Source organism: Centruroides vittatus, unplaced genomic scaffold, assembly GCF_030686945.1.
Source record: "Centruroides vittatus isolate TY-2023 unplaced genomic scaffold, ASM3068694v2 scaffold_149, whole genome shotgun sequence".
NCBI classification, from domain to species: domain Eukaryota; kingdom Metazoa; phylum Arthropoda; class Arachnida; order Scorpiones; family Buthidae; genus Centruroides; species Centruroides vittatus.
Window position 1 is genome coordinate 2,609,200 of NW_027122681.1, and position 23,429 is coordinate 2,632,628.

At 34.0% G+C, this 23,429-nt stretch overlaps 1 protein-coding gene across 4 annotated transcripts; it reads right to left on the bottom strand.

Moving 5' to 3' along the window:
* Nucleotides 1–3,387: 3,387 nt before the first annotated feature.
* On the bottom strand, nt 3,388–21,733 carry LOC136987237 (myeloperoxidase-like). 4 transcript variants are annotated; one of them, XM_067284936.1, is made up of 13 exons: nt 21,702–21,733; nt 21,445–21,581; nt 8,885–8,999; nt 8,037–8,260; nt 7,799–7,975; nt 7,402–7,548; nt 7,220–7,324; nt 6,298–6,399; nt 5,747–5,882; nt 5,120–5,677; nt 4,865–5,022; nt 3,798–3,891; nt 3,388–3,460 (listed from the first exon to the last, which is right to left on the bottom strand). In XM_067284936.1, the coding sequence occupies exons 1-13, from the start codon at nt 21,722–21,724 to the stop codon at nt 3,394–3,396; spliced, it is 2,043 nt and encodes a 680-aa protein (XP_067141037.1). In that variant the 5' UTR covers nt 21,725–21,733; the 3' UTR covers nt 3,388–3,393. The 4 variants fall into 4 exon arrangements, with proteins under 4 accessions (XP_067141037.1, XP_067141034.1, XP_067141035.1 ...); XM_067284933.1 differs by lacking the exon at nt 8,885–8,999 and adding an exon at nt 20,195–20,318; XM_067284934.1 differs by lacking the exons at nt 7,220–7,324; nt 7,402–7,548; nt 7,799–7,975; nt 8,037–8,260; nt 8,885–8,999 and adding exons at nt 17,365–17,469; nt 17,549–17,695; nt 17,771–17,944; nt 18,006–18,229; nt 20,195–20,318.
* Nucleotides 21,734–23,429: the final 1,696 nt, after the last annotated feature.

The window sequence follows — 23,429 nt, forward strand, 5'->3', positions numbered from 1 at the left end:
ATTTTCTTGTAGAAGATTGGTTTGGGGCACCCCGTTGATGGGTGTAATTGTTCTTTACGTCCATGGGATTTCTCGTGGACATAAGCTGTAGAATTTATTTTCCTTAAATTTACGATTTATGTATCGGTTGTCATAAAAATTGTCTTTCCAATGTTTTTTCAAGACTACAGATATCCAAGTACAAAGTAACTAGTTTCGACTTATTTTTACTTAAGAAGTAGTTAAATAATTTAGCGATTAGGGAATTAGGAACATAAATAAAACCCCGATGAAAGAGCCGAAATTTTACTTAAACAGAAGCTTAACCGAACCAATCTCTTGCCCAATACAGTGGGGTCTGTTCTCTTCGTAATATTACATGTAATAAAGACAGAAATTTTTCCAGTTCAATAGAGAGTGACCGAAAAGTTGTAAATTTTGGAAATTTCCGCGAACACTGGTCCTAAAACGAATTAGTTAGAAAACGAACGACGGACAATCTGTTAAGTTTAACGTATTTAGATTTTTACAGCTATGGTAAGAAACGTTTAAAATCTACAACAACCCTGTGGCGTCCTTTGATATATACTAGTGATGCGACAAAAGAGGCATTTGACATTGACCGGTATCGGCACCCTCGGGATTTGGCACGCACACACCTCCCTGGACCGTCTCTGATTCCATTCATTAGCCACTCGTAGGGAGCTATTTCGCTAAGTGGATTGTTTTAAGATTTAAAAAGTAAAGAATATTTTGTTATTTTTATGTACGTTTCTTCACAAAGTTATACTTAATTATAAGTTTCTTTAAAAGTATATTCGTACAATTGAAGAATTTTTTGTACTAGGTATGTATATTCATCACACATTTTGTTTTACCAAGTAAGTTTTTCTGATAATTTTAATTTTAGCCCTTATATCGTGGCTAGTGATTAAAAAGTTTATTTTAAAAAAGTTTTGGCTCAAGACCATATAATGAAAAAGAAAACATTATTAAAAGAGAAAGACCGATGCCTAAATTAAATATAAATACGTGGACAAAAAAATTTCGACATTTTGACGATACAATTTATGACGAATGACGATTCTTTCGTAAAATTGAAGCAATTTGGAAATCAAAGCGGAATAGAATTTAACATTGGTAGACAATATAAAATAAATATTGAAAATTATAACGAGATAATTACGATTAATAGATATATCTAAATTAATAGACGTTATATGTTTCTTTTCAAAGCGAGAATTGGCATTTAGAGAGCATAGGGAATTTATTGAATATAATAACGGAGGTAATTATATTGAACTTTGTTATTTATTAAGTACGTCGGATAATCTATTAAAAATACATTTAAAGAAGTATACGGTTTTTACTGGCTTATCGAACAAACGAATACGAACGGGCCCTGACGCGCAATTAATTGATTGCCCGTGTAAGTCGGCTTCTTACAGAAACACAGCGTCCCTATCATCAAATGTCACGGCACGCCACTGTATTTTATCCACACACATTATGGATTCTGGCCATATCCCGAAAGATCCTGATAGAGGAATACATGAACAATCTCAAAGTTTCAGATTCGGACTCGAACCGGTACCGCCTCGATTGATATTACTTTGTTTCTTCTTATGTGCCAGACACTGTCATAGCAAATAGCTTATACGACAATAGTGGAAACTCTCGTGAATTAGCATGTACCGTAGTGGCGACATCTAGCGATTCGAGGAGAACACTAACACCGCAGACTATGTAAAGTCTAACAAAACTTGCAGAAATGCAATTAAATAAATATTTTATCACCTTTAAACATGAATTATAAATTTATTTAGTAGGAAACGTGGATGGATAGTGATTTAAAGGAAGGAATAATACTAGTAAAGCAAATCAAATGCAATAAGAGTAAGATGTTTTAAATTAAAATCTGAGGTTTTAATTTAATTTTATTAAATTGAAACAACGTTTTAAAACAAAAATTTTTACATTAAATTAAAACACATTGAACACCAAAATGTGTTATATGCACAGCTTGATCATACAGGTCATGGATAATACAGTTATTACATACGTGAAATCTTCAATTCGGCATTTTTTGTTCTCAGAAACTTTCATTATTTTTTGTCACATATGCTTTAATAAGGACTTTGAAATATTAATCTGCCAATAATTTAATACAATTGTCACAAACATCTTTAATATTTGCATTCTTTAAGAAATAATTAATTAACTTAGTTATAATTCCATATGGGCTCTGTAACAAAAACACAGTATATTAAAATTGTTTTGAAATATTGCTGATATTTCTGAAGATAATCTTTTTCCGTAAAATGGTCGGAACACGCGACATAATTTCTATTTAAATATTCTGGCCCTTTCGTTTTCAAAATCTTGTCTAAATCGGACCTTCTGCTCTTAATAACCCACCGAGTGCATCTAAAAATCAATATAAACACATACGTTGAATGATAACAATATTTTAAAGGAGGAATGTTGATATAAATGAAAACAATCTAATTATTAATTTACTTGCACTTGTTTGTTTTTAGAGAGTCTGTTTGTATCTTATAATTAAAGCAGCCATACATAGTGCAAATTACACCTCTTCCGGCCATTCTAATTATTCTGAGATATAAAAATGTTTAAAACTTTATATTAATACCCAAAAACGTCTCTTCATACACGCGGTACAAATGGAGTGAAGTGTAGTTATCTCCCGAAACCACTAGATGGCGGCAGAAGCTTCCACTATTGTTGTAATAAGCTATTTTGTCATAGATCAGTCAGTAAAGTAGACAAATTTCCAAAGTCGTAGAAAGTTTACTGATGAGTACAATGGCTATGTAACATCATATTTTTAATTTATTTCAATTAGAATATACGCTCTCCACCTCACATTAGTAGTGGCATGCCCCTGTACGTCATACTTTTCCGTTAACAATAGAGTCGTACACACGTGGCGAATCTGGCGGCCATGTTTGAGATGCCGAAGTCGGCGGTGTGCCATCAGTAAATGCAATTTTTATCTTATTATATGCTATTTTACGTATTTTATTTGTTTTCGTGTTTTTGGGCATTTAATTGTGTTATTTTTACCTTAAATTATGTGCCTCGCTGTTTACGTTTATCGGAATGGATATCGTTTAGTGTCCGTTCGAAGTACGAGGCATCAGTGTATTTTAAAGCACTTTTTTCCATATTTCACGAAATGTAGTGACAAATGATCGTGATGATTAAGCACAATGAAACTATAAGAGTTTATTTCTCACATTTTATTTTTAAACACGACACTAAAATATGAAAATGAATGCTTATACCATCCCCTCGTAATATAGTTAAACTGAAAAATTTAATTTCGGGTTATTAAAATATATTTTAAACAATTTCTAATGAGATTATTAAGAAGAATTTTCAAGTTTTTTCTCATTTCTCTTTCCACGCAGAAAAATCCCAACGTCGGCGGACATCATCGCAATTTATAAGAGGACCTCTATAAAAAGAAAATATAACAAAATCACATATATTTATTTTTTAAAACTCAGTTAATATAGATTATAAGCGTACGTTTACATAATTATAATACGCACACGCATATTGTAAGGAACTCGATTAAAGTACTATTAATTTCCCCCTTTATTAGCTGATTAAATTTGCCCGTAATGAAGTAAGAATAATAATAGCAAGAGTGTTCAACCAAAAATACTAAACAAAATATATAATTCACATAAATGCCCGTGTAAATATGTTAAGAACTACACAAGAAAATTATATAATATTATTTTTACTTTAATTTTTCCATTTCGTAATATAATTAATTAATTACTTACCCCAACACAAATACATTTTCCTCTATTTTAGAAATGTTAGTGGTGTAACAAATCAAGTGACTGAGTTTAACTGTTTTAATGAATTCCATCTGGTCTATTAAAAGAACAGTTTATGATTATTTCAAACGGCATTTACAAAGAATTTTTAATGACGTATTATATTTATAATTAATTTCTTATATTAACAAGAATATAATTTAAAGTAATAAAAGTTATAAAAAAAATAATTCTCCCTCGATTGATTTCCTTCTTCCGTATGAACTAACTTAAACAAAACGGTGCAAAACGAGAATTACACGCTAATGGCCCAGTACATAAAACTACATAACGCACATAACATAATGGTCGCGGGTTCGCACCTCACCAAGTGGAGTTTTCTGGGTTTTCTCCGCGTATCTAACACCTAAACACGGCTAGTTTTTTCATAGAAAGTCTTCCAGGAAATCATTTAGCAGATCGCAAATATGTTGCATTACAGTCAAACCTGTTTTTATGCGGTGGATAGGGACCGCATTAAAAAAACGCATTAAAAAATCGCACGAAACTTCACGAATGGCTGTAAAAAATAGTTTTCGCAACACACTTAAAAAAATATTTTTTATGCGGTCAACACTGACCGCATAAAAAAGTCACATAGAAACTAACTCAAAACCGTACGAAATAGAATTTATTGACAACAGATGTCAGCACTTGACTGCATCGTCTGGTCTATCGTCTGTTTTACATATTTTTGTCCAGGTGGTGTTTTGTTGACTTAAAAAGTAAATTATTTCATTTTTCGCATATTCATGCAATAATATTACTATAATAAGTTTATTTAGCTATAATAAGTCAACGTGAGACATGACGAATCGCACGAGACTAGTCGCCAACTATACCGCACAAATAAAAAATCGCACAGAAAAAACCGCACAAATTAAAAATTCGCATAAAAAATCGCACAAAAAAAGACCGCATAAAAACAGGTTTGACTGTACTTCATCCCCATCACGGTATTCTACTCTACTGGATTTTTGTTCATGCATATTATTATATTATCTAATTATCTAATTAATCAATAAATGTACCTGGTTGTAGACAACCCTTATGCCCGCAGTAATGTCTCCATCCATATTTCAAACGATAAAATTGTAGACCAATAATTGTAGCTGCCGTACGTCCAACTGTGGCATGTTTCAAACGTTTTTCGCAAACCAAACCAGTGAAAAAATCGATACATTCCACGCTAAAGTAATTCAATTATGCACAATTATACTTTAATTACTACAATATTCAATTATATATTATTAACTAGCGACAGCACGGTATACATCTCCACTTACCACTGGTACACTTCTTGCAATTTCTTCACAGTGGAGTATTCCATTAAACCACATTCGAATAAATCTGAAAATTTCTCAATTTTGATTCCGTATAGAAAAAAGACATATTTTATGTAAGGAGGTAGACCCTGATCCCTTCCTCGATTTATATTGATTGAGGCAAGGTCTAATCCTATTCTCGTATTATTTACTCTGTATAAAAATGTCGTCAACGACTGTACTAATAAACGATCATAATTCTCTTCTAGTTGTTTAGTCGACCCTCTTAGCACGTCTTCGATCCCTCGATTAAGTATATAATCATCAATACAAAAGTTATCTCTTAGTTGTATTTCTTCCATTGTTCCATCTTCGGTAACCAAGAAGATCGGATCGGGCACTATAGAATGAAGTCTGAAGACAGAACCGGCGAAATCATTGAATAATTTGAATGGCACCGAAGGATCGTATTCGGTGTTCTCTTCACTGATTTTATAGCGACGTGTATAGACTGGCCCAATAATTAATGGGATGTATTCGAAATAGATAATGCGCAGATAAATACAGATAAGAATTTTTCTGGAAATTAAATTTGAAATCAATTTTAATACATGAAATTTACCGACATTTCAACCAAATATATTGTACCTCGCTTCTTGATATATGGTTTCACCGTTCCAACGTCGGTTAATTCGTTTCAGTTTTTCTGCAATTAAATTGTGTAGCCGGAGAAAGATGATTTGCAACGAAGTTAAAAGAGGGTTTTGGCTTGACCTAAAATCACCTTCGGCAATTACAAGAACAATTTAATTATTTAAAATAAATAAAAGTTCAAAGTTTTATTTTTAATATCGTTAGAATGCCTACTGTAGACCCCCTCCTGGCCCAAAACTGATTGATAATGTGTATCTTTTATGAACTGTTTAACGGTGTATTATTTTTTATTTGTACTTGTGTGCACGTTATCCTATCAGCAAAAAGGCAATTGAGGAATTTCGTAGTGTTGAGAGGCATGGTTTATACCGTGTACTGTCTTTAGTGTTATATTTTTAGGATTCATGCATGTAATGCTCTGTGTGATGTCAATTTTAATTATTTTACATTAATTGTAAAATATTTCAGAAGATAAGTAATATATTTACATTTTGAAATATATATTTTATTATGAAATATATTTAGTTTACATTTATATACAGTACCTGTAAGGAAACGTGGATAATCTGAATTGCATTGATCACGTGTTGGATCCGTATCAGTCAATGGAAGTTCTCCTACTGGTGTCATCCTAGATGCTAGCTTACCTTCAATTAATATACAGAAGACAAATTAACATTTACTGTACACACGCACGTGTATTATCTCTAAATGAAATCATTTTATAGGAATATGTCAAGCATAAGATTATTTATGTAACTACAAAAGGATGATGATAAGAATTTTTAACATCGTATTATAAGACAAAACAAATATTAACTTTAATGTACATTAAATGTAATTTAAGAAACCATTTTATTTGCACACGTGTTCTCTCAATAAGATATTTCAGTGGTGAGGGAGCTTTTTTAATTATATAATTCCAGCACCTGTATGTGGACAGTGACTGAGAGGCTGCACGCATAGTGGCAAAGAAGATGGCCACCCAAAACTACGGGTGCAGCATTTCCATTTAATTAGGTACAAAGTAAATAATTTTCATCATTCTTACCTTAGAAATGTAGAAATTATAGCGATTCGCTAATGCCTAGTCTCTTTCCACCCTACTTATATATTCAGCGCACACTGTACAGTACATGTGCTGAATATACAGTCAGGGTGGAAAGAGACTAGGCGTTACAGAAACTTTATAATAAATAACTAAGCAAAATGATTAAAAAAATATCATAGTAACCGTCCGAAAAAGAATTTTTAGTTAATTTATTTGATAAATAAAGAATAACAGATGACCACAAAATTAATATCAATTTACCTTTTACATGCTATACTAGAAGCAATAAACACATGGAAAGAGCATTAGAATAAACAGGTGTATGGAATTATAAGGTCCCGGTTTTATCGAATTAGAGATTTTATATTTAGTTTTTATAATTAATTATTAGGAAATTAAGTTATTATAATAATTACCACTTCCATCTAATCTTCTTAATGCTCTAGATTCATTTAATTCGACACCATATACTATAGACAAATCGAGTGCCGGAGTCTTCGCATTCATCTGTTCTCTCCAACCTGTCAATGAAAATGTGCCAATGGAGCGATAGCAGGATGATATTTTTAAATTACACAATAATATTTTAAAAAATTACCTAAATTGCAAGTTGTACATCTGGAATTTCGCACGAAATTCCTGCACGTAATACCCCGAAAATCGGGATCGTTTGGAGCAATTTTGACAGGAAAACAATTTTCGTGTACAAGAGGATCTTCACAGCAATTGAATGGACTAATAGTCTCTGTTTAAACAAAGAAACGTTTTTCAGTTTTATCTCTTTACGCCTTATGGCAATAAGGGGCCTTTTTTCAGGCCCACCGTAGGTAGGATCCTCAACAGGGGTGTTCGAATAATTAGGAATCTGGAACGGAATGTTCACGAAAAATCCCGAGGAGTTGGAAGTGATGACCCTTAATCGCTTCGACCACCCTGTTGTCTTTATTAAATACTATAAACAGGTATTTCTAATTACAATACAGTATTTTGCTTACCCGATTCAGGTTGAGCGGTAAATTCCATGTCGTGAGTGATAAACTGTCCGAAACTCGAAAGTATCGCAGTATAAGTACAGCTAAGTTTACCGCGAACTGCGACTCTGTGAACTGCTAAACTTACAGTTCTGGGTTCCGGCGTGGGGCATCCTCTACAAACCCTCGGCGAACTAACACCTCGAATGCAAAATATTTATTAGTAGTTTATTTAATTTATCCAAATTACCCATTGTCTTACCATCGGCATAATCGGGGGGTAATAAACGATCGAAACAGGAGAATGTTCTTCCTTCGTTTGGCCTGTGTAAATGGTTGCAACTTCCATCGATTGTAGGATATTTTATATTGGTGCAGTCGACTGGTCTGTTGTCGACACATTGCTCGTGTAATTGCTTGGTGATTTCCTTATTTGTAAGGGGAAATTGCCGTAGTAAATTTATATCGGATGGATCTAAATCATATCTTAACAAAATAAACAAGTAGTAGTTTTAAATGAAATACAAAAAATAATAATCATTTGAAATGAATGATATAAAGGGTGATCGTAATTAAAGAGCAAGTGTTTTGGGCTCTTTGTAGAAAAAGTATTAGACAAATCTCAACCAAATTATGTATAGGTGTTGCCCAAAGCGTGTGGTTTCAATTTTTTCGGGAGAATTTAATTTAAAATTCCGTGGATAGAGCGAAATTTAGCGATGCTGTTCTCTTCATGCGCATATTTTTAAGTACGCTTGCTAACGAATTTGAGGTATACAAGGAGTCTCAAAAAGTTCTTCGCAGTTCTTAAATAAGTGAACAGCAATGCCAACTGGGTACACCTGTAATCACATCTGTAACTATTGTATTTCGCTCGTAACTCCCGAAATTCGTTTTAAAAAGATCACACGATAGCCTCATTGAGGGCATCAGCGACATATTTTTGCCTTGCGGCTGAACTTTTATGTGACATCTCTTCTCGTAAATCGAAACCGCATACTCAGGACAGGATTTGTACTAAATTTTGTCGCGATCTGAGCAATAATTCTTTGTACAGAAAGCCGTGAACACCCACTCTTTAATTATGATTTCCCTCGTATATGAATTTACCTGGCAACTATATCACGTGTCATTATTTCAAGCATGGCTTGAACATCGTTACGTTGATATTCTGAACACTGACTCCTCTCTTCGGCAAAAATAATGTAAGGATTCAAGTATTTTGCTGTAAATAACGAAAAGGTAAGTTTCGTATATTAATATTTTAGGCATTAATGTCGAATAGATAACACTAGACTCGCGGGTTCGCGTGGCTACGTGGAGTTTTTCTGGTTTTCTTCACGTTTTTAACACCTAAATAGGAGAGTTTTTCATAAAGAATGCATTACTTCTTAGCAGATCGCCAACATGTTGTGTTGATGTATCTAACCAAACCAACAACCAATAATATTCCCTTAATCATAGCCTAAAAAACAAAATGTATAGTAACTACTAATGTAAATAATGTAAAAAATGTATAGTAACTACTAATGTAAATAATATATGCCGTATACATTATAATATTCATTTAATACAGGAGCGCCCGAACATAGGAACAAATATCCCCTTTTTCTAATCCCCAACGGGGCCTAAAATTCTATCGTCGACAAACACGACTTTTAACCTAATTTGTGATGAACCCTCTGGCATTTCAATTTTTAACTCCACCATAGCTAACAGCCCTGACCCAAATACGGTAGATACTAGACAGCTGGCACGGCTCCATTTTTCTAAAACAATATTAGGCTGCCCATTTCTCGGGCCATAGACATTTGTCTAGTATGCTTAATGATTAAAACGACCCTGATTATACCCAGTCATAAATAAATGGGTGCCCAAGTAGTTGAGGCGTAAGAATACTGCAATGGGGAGGGAATTCAATTGATGGAATAAGTAAACCATACGAGCGATCTGCTAAGGAGGTACCTGAAGAAGGACTTATTACGTTTTTGGAAAACTGGCTCATATTTTTCCTATTTACGTGTTAGACACTAGGAAAAACCCGTGAAACTCGCGTATTCAGTCTGTGGGTGAGGCGCAAACCCGCGATTAATAGCCAGAGTTCAATGGTTTTATCCATTCGTCTACTCCTTTATGTACTAACAATAACAGATAAATCCCAAACGAAAGAAGAAAACTTTTAAAATATAATATACAAAATAATATCCTAACAAAATAAATTTACTATTAACTTGATTTTACCTTTACTTTCAATTTCGCGCCGTTTTTGGACCTCTAATTCGGCTTTTCTCACTAATTCACGTAGATAATCGTCATCAATCAAGCTAAATAACTCGTCGATTTCACGAGCAGAGACAAAGAATACGCCCAAAGCCAAGCTGTAAATTACAGAAAGACTTGTCTGTAATATTCTAAATCGAGTATATTTTGGTAATTCGGCGTAAATTCTAGAATTAAATAAGCATAAACAAAGGAAGAACAAAGAAACCGAGCCTTACCTAAGCGCAACGTTGAAGTACATGTTCACACACTCTCGGAATTTGTGCTGTTTGATTACATACAAAAAGTCACAGATGTATGTGTTCTCTATACAGATACACAAGTATTCAGGTGTTGATGAATAAATTTAACAAATAATTTTTATTTGAATAAACGAAAATTATTATAATTTTGATGATATATAGTTTATTAGTTTAATTAACCAGTTTTAGATTGTAAAATAATAATTTAATTCTAATTTTTAAACAAAAATCTTCTATAAAAACTAATTCAGACAAAGATTAGAACAAAGTGGATTGTAAATCTATACTTTTAATCTTAACATTAAGCCAGATGGAGTTTTTCCGGGTTTCCTCCACCTTCTATCCCAAATGGGGGCTAGCTCCCTCCAAGTCCTCCCGGAAGGCTGCTGTAATTACCTGTGGCGTGCCGTGACATTTGATGATAGGGAAGCTGTGTTTCTGTAAGAAGCCGACTTACACGGGCAATCAATTAGTTGCGCTTCAGGGCCCGTTCGTATTCGTTTGTTCGATAAGCCAGTAAAAACCGTATACTTCTTTAAACGTATTTTTAATAGATTATCCGACGTACTTAATGAATAACAAAGGTAATTATATCGAACTTTCTTATTAGATTCAATAAATTCCCTACGCCCTCTAAATGCCAATTCTCGCTTTGAGAAAAAACATATAACATCTATTAATTTAGATATATCTATTAATCGTAATTATCTCGTTATAATTTTCAATATTTATTTTATATTGTGTACCAATGTTAAATTCTATTCTATTTTGATTTCTAAATTGCTTCAATTTTACGAAAAAATCGTCATTCGTCATAAATTGTATCGTCAAAATGTCGAATTTTTTTTTGTCGACGTATTTATATTTAATTTAGGCATTAGTCTTTCTCTTTTAATAATGTTTTCTTTTTCATTATACGGTCTTGAGCCAAAACTTTTTTAAAATAAACTTTTTAATCACTAGCCACGATATAAGGGCTAAAATTAAAATTATCAGAAAAACTTACTTGGTAAAACAAAATGTGTGACGAATATACATACCTAGTACAAAAAATTCTTCAATTGTATGAATATACTTTTAAAGAAACTTATAATTAAATATAACTTTGTGAAGAAACGTACATAAAAATAACAAAATATTCTTTACTTTTTAAATCTTAAAACAATCCACTTAGCGAAATAGCTCCCTACGAGTGGCTAATGAACGGAATCAGAGACGGTCCAGGTAGGTGTGTGCGTGCCAAATCCCGAGGGTGCCGATACCGGTCAATGTCAAATGCCTCTTTTGTCGCATCACTAGTATATCTCAAAGGACGCCACAGGGTTGTTGATTTTAAACGTTTCTCACCATAGCTGTAAAAATCTAAATATGTTAGACTTAACAGATTGTCCGTGGTTCGTTTTCTAACTAATTCGTTTTAGGACCGAGTGTTCGCGGAAATTTCCAAAATTTACAACTTTTCGGTCACTCTCATTGAACTGGAAAAATTTCTGTCTTTATTACATCTAATATTACGAAGAGAACAGACCCACTGTACTCGGTAAGAGATTGGTTCGGTTAAGCTTCTGTTTAAGTAAAATTTCGGCTCTTTCATCAGGGTTTTATTTATGTTTCTAATTCCCTAATCGCTTAATTATTTAACTACTTCTTAAGTAGAAGTAAGTCGAAACCGGTTACTTTGTACTCGAATATCTGTAGTCTTGGGAAAGAAGTGAAAAGAAATTTTTATGACAACCGATACATAAATCGTAAATTTAAGGAAAATGAATTCTAGAGCTTTTTTTTGTACCATTGTACGTCTCGTTCATTAAATTTGGTTGTAAACGATGCTGCCAAAGTAACAGTTAATTTTTTAACACTGTACTAGAATTGTACACGTTTTTTCGGCATCCCCTTACAGATGGGACATACTAAATCGTAATATCACCGGTTTAACATTGAAATCCGTAAGTAATATAAGATGGGAGAGCAAAATAAATATATCAAATATTTTAATGGATTTTTTTTTAAACTCCTGTCAACTATACAGAACTATCATAAAAACATGCCAGTAAACTCCTATCGGTTGGGCTAAGTTATAAATCTAGTCTAGGGTGGGCAACCTTTTTTATAACATGGGCCAGAATAAATTTTACGTTATTTCCGCGGGCCGTAGTAGTTAATTGACGCCTTCTTGTGACTCGTAATTTTTTTAGTCTGCAAATACGAAATAAATAAATAAAAAGTTAATTACTACATTTATTTCTCTTATCGTTTTTGAAAATTACAAAGAATTGGAAAAATAACTATTAATAGTTATTTTTCCAATTTAATAATCTATTAAAGACTTCGCGGGCCGGATAAAAACTTTTCGCCAGCCGTAGCTGGCCCGCGGGCCGGGGGTTGTTCGCCGTTGATCTAGTCTACTCGTGATTCACGTAATCGGGCGAGGGCGGCAGAATATCTAGCAGGCGGGCGGCTAACAACCGATCCGGGATATAAAATTAGAAGCTTTATGTGTGAAGGATCCACCAGCTAAACCGGGTGAGGTTGGTGTTCTGTAAACCGCATGTGGCAATGCCTATATAATCTGGCTGATTGGAAACTGACCCGGTTTCGACATTCCTTCCGCCAGCGAATTATTCGAATATACAATAGCAATCTTATCGTTTTTTTCACATGTAGTATAGAAATTTGTAAAAGATACATAATGCAGTTATGTATCACAACTTTTGAAGTTTCTCTCTGATGTCCAGCTGCTTTGTTAGTTATAACATGACCGTGGTTAGTGTAATAAACAATAATCTGATGCACTGTGGTCTTGCTTAGCATTAGCTCTTTTCTAATAGCTCTCTCAGACATGTTACTTTTATAAAACCTATTTATTGAATGACGAGTTAACAGCTACCTGGTCTAAGTTCAGCGATAACTACTGTATATTGTTGAGGAAATCGCCTCTACCACGAAATCGTCCTAATCAAAATGCTTAAGAAGGATCACAAATTCGGTGGTTAAAAAGTTAATTTTTTAATGATTTATTATAACAGTAGAACAAATTATTTTCTATCTTTTATAATAATTAATCATTAATGACATAAAGAAAATGGATAATTCTTTTTAAATTTTAATTCTCCTTCCACGCTGAAAGATCCAACGGAGGAACATCGGCGCAATTTATGGTTGGACTTCTACAAAAATAAATAAATAATTATTTTAAAAACTGCATTTCAAATGCTATAAATTTAAATTCAGAAGGGGAAAAAATGTTTTATAATGATAATGTTTGTTAGAATATGTGAAAAAGTGGATGGAAAAAGTCTTCAACGTTTAAGAATTTTTAAATACGGATGTTTGATTAGGTATAAAGTAGGAAAACAAGTCACAGACAATTGTATCGTTTAGATTTGCTTGATAACATTCTGCATTTACTCTCGAATACATATAATACACGATGCTCGAGAAGACTGTGAAGAAAGAAGACATGCAGTCACTGCACCGTACTTTCATGAGAAATCCACAATAAGGTCGTGAACATTAACAAATTCTCATTGTTCATACGTTTGTCTTTGTTTATACAAAATAACCCGCAACTATGACACCGTCACGGGTGAGCAATGCGAATCCACACTACACCATAACGTGTTTGGAAACCTTAAGTGTGGCAATCTTACCACAATAGAAATAGTTAAGAGTTATACAAGAAAATAATCTCTTAGATGAAATTATTTTTACATTAATTAATTATTTATATCAGGAAGTGAAAGAGAAGATTACTTACCCTCCTCTAAATGCATTTTCTTCTATTTTAGCAATGTTAAGAACGTAACAAAATATATGACTGAGTTTAACATTTTTGATAAATGCTGCTTGCTTCTCTAAAAAATTATAAATATTTTAAGCAGAATTTACAAAGTACTTTTTCATAACATATTAAATTTATAATTAATAAGAATATAAAAATAACAAATATAATTTCTGAGCAATTTGCAAACCATTTATGCTGATCCAACAATTATGCATTGTCATCAATTACAGGATGAATCCAGCTCGATAGTAATAGATATTGCACTCATTTCGTAAATATGACATTTCGAAGAAGCCCTTCAAAATTTAATAGCACCAATTCCCCTAATTATTAATCAGTACCTGACTTTAGATATCCTGTATGTTCGTAGAAATGTCTGCATCCAAATTTCAAACGAAAAAACTGTAGGGCAATAATCGTGGCTGCTGTACGTCCAACGGTGGCATCCTCCAAGCGTTTTTCACAAACTAGACCCGTAAAAAAGTCGATGCATTCCACACTGAAATAATTAAATTATGCACAATTTAAAACTACCCATGCATAAACCTCGATTATCATTAACTAGAAGTGTGATAGATCAACCGGTATACGGGCGTGGTACGCTTACCATTGGTACACTTCCATTAATTTCTTTACAGTAGACTTATCCATTAGACCGAATGTAGTTAAATCTGAAAATTTCTTTATTTCTACTCCGTGTAAAAGTGAAACATATTTTGTATAAGAAGGTAGACCGTGGTCTCTTCCTCGTTGTATGTTTATTGATGCAAGATCCAATCCTAAACTCGAGTTATCTGTTCTGTATAAAAATTTTGTCAATGACTGTACTAAAAGACGATCGAAGTTATCTTGTGGTTGTTTAGTCGCGCCCCTTATTACGTCTTCTACCCCTCGTTCCAGTACATATTTCGTATTTGAAAAGGCATCTCCTAATAATATTTCTTCAGTTGTTCCATCTTCGGCAACCAAGAAGATTGTATCGGGCACTATGGAATGAAGTCTGTAAGCACAAGCAGCGAATTCATTAGACATTTTCAACGGGACCGAAGGATCGTATTCGGTGTTCTCTTCATTGATTCTACTGAGAAGTGTATAGAGTGGTCCAAGAACTTCTGGAAGAAATTCGTGGTAGACGATGCGTTGGAATATACAAATAACAATTTTTCTGAAAATTAAATTTGAAATTAATTTTAATACATATAATTATCTGACAGTTCAACCAAATCTCGTACTGTACCTCGCTCCTTGATATATGCTTTCATCGTTCCAACGACGGTTAATTTGTTTCAGTTTTTCTGCAATTAAATTGTGTAGCCGGAGAAAAACGATTTGCAACGAAGTTAAAAGAGGGTTTTGGTTTGACCTAAAATCTCCTTCGGCAAAAAAATAATATTAGATAAATAAAATTTGCTAATTTCGTTTGTAAAATAATCATACAAATCTACATTATAATAGGATGAGCTGCCTGATAAATCGGCCTTAATTCGATAATCGACCCCTTTTTCAAATGAAACCGGCCATCTTATTGGTTTATATTAAGGCTTATTTATAAAGCAACACGCTCGAGAAACTGTCCGAAACCCGAAAGCATTGCAGTATGAGTATGGCTATGTTTACCGTGAAGTGTTTTGTGAATTTTTAAAGTTACGTCTCTGGGTTCTGGCGTGGAGCATCCTGTACAAACCCTCGGCGAACTAACACCTCGAATGTAAAATATTTATTAGTAGTTGATCTAATTTATCCAAATTACACAAAGGTTAGTGATTCGACTTCTGCCAATGGCTGGAAAATAGCGAGCCGAAGTTTTAAATACGAAAACGTGTACGTCGGACGTTGAGCGTCGCTTCCTGTAAGCCTAGAAGTTTGACAATGGCGTTTGGATAGTCAGTGGAATCATGCTCTACATTCTAAACGCCAAACTTCTAGGCTTACAGGAAAGCACCGCTGAACGTCCGACGTACACGTTTTCGCGTTGAAAACTTCGGCCTCAACCTTGCTAATGGCGTCGTGTTAATTACTTGCCACCGGTGGATTATCGATACTTTTCATACTGTCTGCTGGTTCGGGCGCATTTTAGCTGAAGAATATTCCTGCTTGTCACTACTTATTATATTTACGGCTTTATGTTTTATTATATTAACATATAATGGCTACCTAATGGCAGACATTGGTTGCCGTGTTGAACCACACGTGCCTTACTATACAACAGTATTTCTCTCTGCAAGTGTTCTAAACTTGTATGTGCCCAATGTATAACTCCAAACGAATGTGCGAGTATTGGCACAACACGTGTTTGTTACTTCAGATGTGTGTTTCACATTCTACTGTGTTGTTGGCATTGAAAGCAATCTGTTGTATAGCTTTTAGTGTGTTTTATTTAGCTTGTTCTGTTAATTCGGCCTGTTGAAAACGGAAGTTTTTGTGGACTTCTACATTCAATGCTTCGATTTCTCAGAATAAAATCGTCTTTTTTCAATGCTCCTCTTCCTATGTGGAGTGTTCTGCATGCAATTGACTAGACCGAACTCACTTTCTCTCAGTGAATTTAGTATATTTAATTGTTTACTAGATAATTGTCATAAACCATGGAATATTTTACAAAATAAAATATTACTTTATATTTGGTTTTTGTTTTTTACTGTGTTTTATTTTATATGATTTAATGCCCTGTACGCGATGCTGTTTGATGTCTCTGTTACATTACAGTTTTAATTATTTTATATATAAAATATTTTAGAATATCAATAATGTAAAATGTTTTTAAAGGTATTTACATTATGCAAATCAATTTTATTAGTAAATATATTTAATTTACATATACCTGTTCGTAAACACGGGGTTGGTTCGCACTGATTAGTTGGATCCGGATCAACCAACGGAAATTCTCCTACTGGTGTTATTCTAGATACTAGCTTACCTTAAGCAGAAGAGAAAATAACAGATACTGTACACATGTATATGAAATAATTTCAAATACTGAACAGTCAAAACGCCAAACAACGGCCACCGACGAGAGTTTTTCGACGCTGTTTTGGGGGTTTTTAATGTATTTGCATTCTCAAAAGATTAGTGATTCGACCTCTGTCACATTTCCCGCAATTACACAGTTAAAACCTGTAAACAACGGCCACCGACATCAACATAAAAATGGTCGTTGTTTGAAGGTTATTCCGTACGGATTTTTGTTCGAAACGTTCCTGAAAGATGGAGCCGTTTAGAAGTGTTTTAATGGTGGTTCGACTGTATTATAAATAATGGAAAATTAAAATAATTATTATAATTACCACTTCCATCCAATCTTCTTATTCTTCTAGATCGATTTAATTCGGTGTCGTACACTTGAGAACAATCGATTGCCGGAGTTAAAGAATTCATCTGTTCTCTCCAACCTGCCAACGGTAATGTGTCAATAGAGTAAAAACAGAATGATATTTCCAAATTATACAATAATATTTTTAAAAAATCTACCTAAATTACAAGTTGTACATTGGGCATCCCGTACAAAATTCATGCAAGTAATATCCGAAAAATCGGGATCGTTCGGAGGAATTTCAAGAGAAAAACAAGTCTCGTGAATGGGAGGACCTTCACAGCATTCAATTGCAGTAAGTGTGTCTATTTAGATAAAGAAACATTTTTATTAAATAGGTTTATTAAATTGATTAAATTTACTAAAATATTTTGCTTTACCCGATTCAGGTTGAGTGGTAAATAGCATGTCGTGATCGAGAAACTGTCCGAAACCCGAAAGCATTGCAGTATGAGTATGGCTATGTTTACCGTGAAGTGTTCTGTGAATTTTTAAAGTTATGTCTCTGGGTTCCGGCGTGGAGCATCCTGTACAAACCCTCGGCGAACTAACACCTCGAATGTAAAATATTTATTAGTAGTTGATTTAATTTATCCAAATTACACATTGCCTTACCATCGGCATAATCGGGGGGTAACAAACGATCGAAACAGGAGAATGTTCTTCCTTCGTTTGGCCTGTCTAAATGGTTGCAACTTCCATCGATTGTAGGATATTTTATATTGGTGCAGTCGACTGGTCTGTTGTCGACACATTGCTCGTGTAATTGCTTGGTGATTTCCATATTTTTAAGGGGATATTGCCGTAGTAAATTAATATCGGATGAATCTAAATCATATCTTAACAAAATAAACAATAGTTTATTCAATATTAAATACGAGAATTTAAGTTAGTATAGTTTAAAACTAATTCAAACATTTCCAAAATTAAAAGAAAAATATCCAGCAACGAGTTGCTTAACTTTCCCGGCAACGTTTAAAACTGTGTGTGAATGTGTGTGGCGTTATCTGTTATGATATTTTATTTTAAAAACACTTTTTATATTTTTAACTATTATAAAATGGAAAAAGGCTTAATTTTGAGGGTAGGGGTGGGTTTTATAAAAAAAATTGTAAGCGCTAATAACAAGTAAAATCGTCAGCATGGAAAGGGTTAAATTCTGACCTACTGGAGATACACACCACCTTTTTTAACTCCCCACCCCGTCGACCTTTAGACACCAAAATTTATTATTATCAATCCCCCTAATACACAAACCTCCCTGCAAAATTTCAGAAATTTTCGACAAAAAGCACAGGAGTTATTAAGCAGGGTTTCAAACAGGGTGAACAAAATCATGCCCCCACACACATTAACATCCATACATACAGGAAAAAACCCTCAATTTTTTGCATTTCTCGACGTTTCAAGGTGCCCTGGGTCCAAAAAATATAAAAATCTGGTGGTCATCTTTTGACTGATCGCCATACTTTTCCTCTGTTATACAGGGTGAGTTTTTTTTTAATCTTGAGACAATGAAATTTCTTAATTGGATCTCATTATTTTGAAAAAAGATTTAGGGAAAAGTTGTAGGGTTTCGAAGGGGCAATCAATTGGTGACCTTGGATGTGACCTTGACCGTGACTTTCAAGGTCATTTGAAGATCAAGTCCGTTTTCTTCAATGGGAATACACATTTTTTACTCCAGCACTTAAAAGAGTGCGAAATTTCACAATTGGATATACCAATGATTCCCAAACTTTTATGATCCACCGTTGTTCCATAAAGTTATACCCAATGCCCCTAACCCATTTTCTGTTGTGTGAGAAAGGATTGGAAATATTCTTAGGAAAAATTTTCTATGAATCTCACACTTTGTGCCCTTACCATACATTGTTCTCAACATCTGGAAACCATTAAACGCAATGTTTCCTCTTATCCGTTTAACAGAGGAAAGGGAACGGCTGTCGGTGACCCCAACTTTTGCCTTTGGTCACCGTTCAGTACCCTGCCTCCAGTGCCCCCTAGATTTACTCACTACTCACAGGGGGGGCAGTAGCACCCACTTTGAGAACCACTGGGATATAACCCTTGACCTTAAAGTCTACATCAAGATTATTTTAAGTTTAAAATTAAAAGCTTTTTCTAATGAGAAACCATACGTTTTATTAATGGAATAGACAGAGAAATAAAATTTACATTTTTTCACAACCTTATTAATTTGATCCTTAAAAGCATTCACTACTTTTAGCACTACCCAGGAGTAACAACGTGGACGTAGTAGCTTTCTGCTTGCTTTGAGGTGCTTATTTTCAGTGTGTTCCCTTGCTCTCTCACTTTACTTCTCACTGTTGCTTGAGATATTGGTTATGGGAAAAAATTTTATACGAATATTCAAAATGATACCCTTCCACTTCGATGCATTTGTTGAGCCATGCTTCAAATGATCGCGCTTGAGATGGCTTTAGAGGTCAAATTCAGGGGTACTCAAGGTCATGGCTGATTGTGAAATTTCCCACTCTTTTAATTGCCAGAGCCAAAAATATGTATTCACATTGAAAAAACACGGACTTGACCTTCAAATAACCTTGATGGTCACGGTCAAGGTCACATCCAAAATCACCAATTGATTGCCCCTTCGAAATCCTACAACTTTTGTCTAAACCTTTTTCCAAAATAATGAGATCCAATTAAGATATTTCATTGTCTCAAGATAAAAAACTAACCTTGTATATAACAGAACCGGGAAAGTAATAAAGACAATAGTACACGAGGTATTTAATTAGGATTTAAATACTATAAATGAATATAATACATGAATCTACCTGGAAACGATATCACGTGTCATAATTTCAAGCATGGCTTGAACATCGTTACGTTTATACGCCGGACACGTTTTTAATTGATGCCTCCCTTCCGCAGAAATAATGTAAGGATTCAAATATTTTGCTGTAAACAATAAAAAAAATAATAAATTTTCATTATTCCAGAAAAATAAACGAATATTTTAAATAAATATTAAAGAATAACGCGACAAAGCCGAAGAGGAACGGGAGCGAATTCTCAATCTCAATCATCCACGAGAAATCCCATGGACATAAAGAACAATTACACCCATCAACGGGGTGCCCCAAACCAATCTTCTACAAGAAAATATTGCCCGGTTTAATCCGTCATCAGGCAGTAGCAAACGGCATCAAGCGTTCGAAAAAGATATTTCAGAATTATTTGTCAAATCCTGCAAATTATGGACCAAAGAGTAGAAGGAGACGTCCTTCAAAGCTTACTCCACGAGATCGCGGGCGAATTGTTAATGCAGCCTCTAAATTCACCTCTAAATTCGGGACGATTTGGGTATTCCAGTAAATCGGGAAACCGTTCGAAGGGTTTTACGCAACACCAACAACGTTGTTAGGTTCTCGAAAGAGAAGTGCCAATGCTCTTAAGCCCGCGCACGAAGCTGCCCGACTCTATTTTGCTGGGAGTAATATGGCCACTCAATGGAATAAGGCAAGTCTTTTGTAGACCTGAACGCTTGGGGAATGTTGGTTGGCCGAATTTATGACCAAAATCGTCAGTATGCCGACGTTGAACACTTAAAAAAAACAAGCAATGCTCGGAACTCCTTCGAGGCGTCGATCATAAAAAAAACCTTATTGATAGCGCGCCAAATGCATTTTCGATGTTATTAGTAAAGATGCGCAAATAAATTACTAAATTAAAATATTTTGTAGTATTTAATGCTCTTTGCATTCATTCACTAGTCAATTCTATACTTTTGCGGTGTTTAAAATCAGTTTTTTTAAATACAATTTCTGCTGTTTGCTGCGTATTCCTAACCTTCGTATAGTAAATTTGCAGCGGTTCTATACTTTTGTGGAGCACCTTATATGCCTAAATAATGTATAGCTCTGTAGCTCTTATTTAAACGTTAAACAGGCGGAGAAAATTCGGAAAAGATAAGGAATCTGCTAACTGTTCGGTGATTATAATATTATACGACTAAATCCCAAACGAAAAAAGGAATTTTTTTAAAACTAAATTATACAAAATAATATTTATAGAATAATTTTACCTTTGCTTTCAATTTCGCGTATTTTTTCCATCTCTAATTCGGCATTTCTTACCAATTCCCGTAGATAATCGTTGTCGATCAAGCTAAACAACTCTTCGATTTCACGAGCGGAGACAAAGATTACACACAAAGCCAAGCTGTAAATTACAGAAAAACTTGTCTGTAATATTCTAAATCGAGTATACTTTTATAATTCGGCGTAAAATCTAGAATTAAATAAGTTAAAAAGAAGGGAGAACGAAGAAACCGAGCCTTACCTAAGCGCAACGTTGAAGTACATGTTTACTAATAATTGGTAAACCAACATTTGCTCTATTAGATTATTTGCACATGTATTTATTCTGTACACAGATGCACAGATGTTCAGGCATTAATTTTAAAGAAATTGAACAAATAAAATATATTATTTTAAATTTGTTCTTTTGCAAATCTCGAATTTTATCGACCCCCGAACTGAAAAGAAGTCAATAGGGGCAAGTACATAAGGGGCATTTAATGCTATTAAATTTTGGAGTATGGAACTCGAAAGGGTAGACAATAGAGGGGACAAGCTTCATATCTGGAGTGGGTTATTGGTACTTACAATATTTTAAAAAACTCACCTCTACCCTTAAAATTAAGTGTTCTTGCCTTTTTATAAAATTGCCGGGATGCAATTTTTAATCATATTTGTAATTTATTCAATTTAAAATATATCTTCTCCGCCTCAAAATTAGTAGTGTCTCGCCCCTGTACATCATACTTTTCCTTTAACAATAGAGTAGTGCCTGTCATCTATCTAACTCTTTTCTCCAGATTAAGGAGAGGCAGACAAACAGACTGACAACAATGGAAATTTATAGGTCTATAAGACGTGCTAGCTGTTTTATTTAATTAGCTAATTTAAAATGTAATTGTTAAATTATAAATTGTAACATTATAATTCTAATTTTTCAAGAAAATATTCCTAATAAACTAATTTATTTTAACATTAAATAATTCATTTCATTTTATGTACAGGTTTAAGTTTTTTTTCTTTTTAAATTAGGAACAGCTGTTTAAAAACTCACTGAATATTTTAACATTAAAACAGAAGTTTTGACAGAAAAATTACAATATTTTCAACGTTTTCATTGTGTATTTAGTGTGAGGGGCTAGCCGGAGGGTATAGAGTTTGGAAAGTACTCCTGTACCGCTTATTCGGCATCCAGTTAGAGGAACTGGCCCTGTGTGTCAAAGGATGGCTTTATATGAGCAGTGGCGCCCAGGACATGACACTTTTTCAGTGCCCCCTTTCCCTTCCAGGAACGTATATAGTTTGTCTTGGAGACCATTTGGGATCCCCCTCTGCGAATGGTGCCCGGTGTATGATACACCCCCTTGCCCCCTTGCTACGCCACTGTATATGAGTGAAAAATGCGGAGATTGGCGATCTCGTAATCACTTTCGTCCAATTGTCAGGCTCCGGACAGCAGATAGTCAATTTTGCGGGCTATCACGCGTTTAGTTATTTAGAGATATCTGTGACGTCCGAGTGACAACGTTGGTATTTAATCACAGGAGGGTTAACCTCTCTGAACCGTGGATCTCACACTACTCCCTTTTTTTAAAAATCACACTAAATTTAAAAGAGGTTTGATTTTTCACAATATGGGTACAAAAAATTCTCTCGCTCATAACAAAAAGCTCGTTAATTAAACATATTAACTTATGTTCTAGTTATATAATAATCTATTTCTTTTGTTTCAATGTAGATTATGCCTTTCGGTTATCCTATCTTTATTTTAATTATTAACTAAATCCGTTAATTAAACTATTCTCTCGATTCGTAACTTCTCTATTGTTTGTGAGGTAGTATGTGCCAAATAAATAAATCGCATCAATAGTTAGGGTAAGCAATACTATTAGCCTGAATGGTAAATTCAAGGGGTTCGTGTTGCTTTATCTCCTATTAATTCTTATATTATTTCCTTTTTAATCATTTATGGTTACTCTCTTTTCTTCAG

Excerpts from the sequence above, each read along its gene's own strand:
- LOC136987237 (XM_067284933.1), bottom strand. The coding sequence starts at position 21,724 with ATGTACTTCAACGTTGCGCTTAG. Across the intron at positions 6,400-7,219 it reads AAGAAGATTAGATGGAAGTG|GTAAGCTAGCATCTAGGATG; the intron begins GTAATTATTATA and ends TATTAATTGAAG. Across the intron at positions 5,883-6,297 it reads TTATCCACGTTTCCTTACAG|GTGATTTTAGGTCAAGCCAA; the intron begins GTACTGTATATA and ends TAATTGCCGAAG.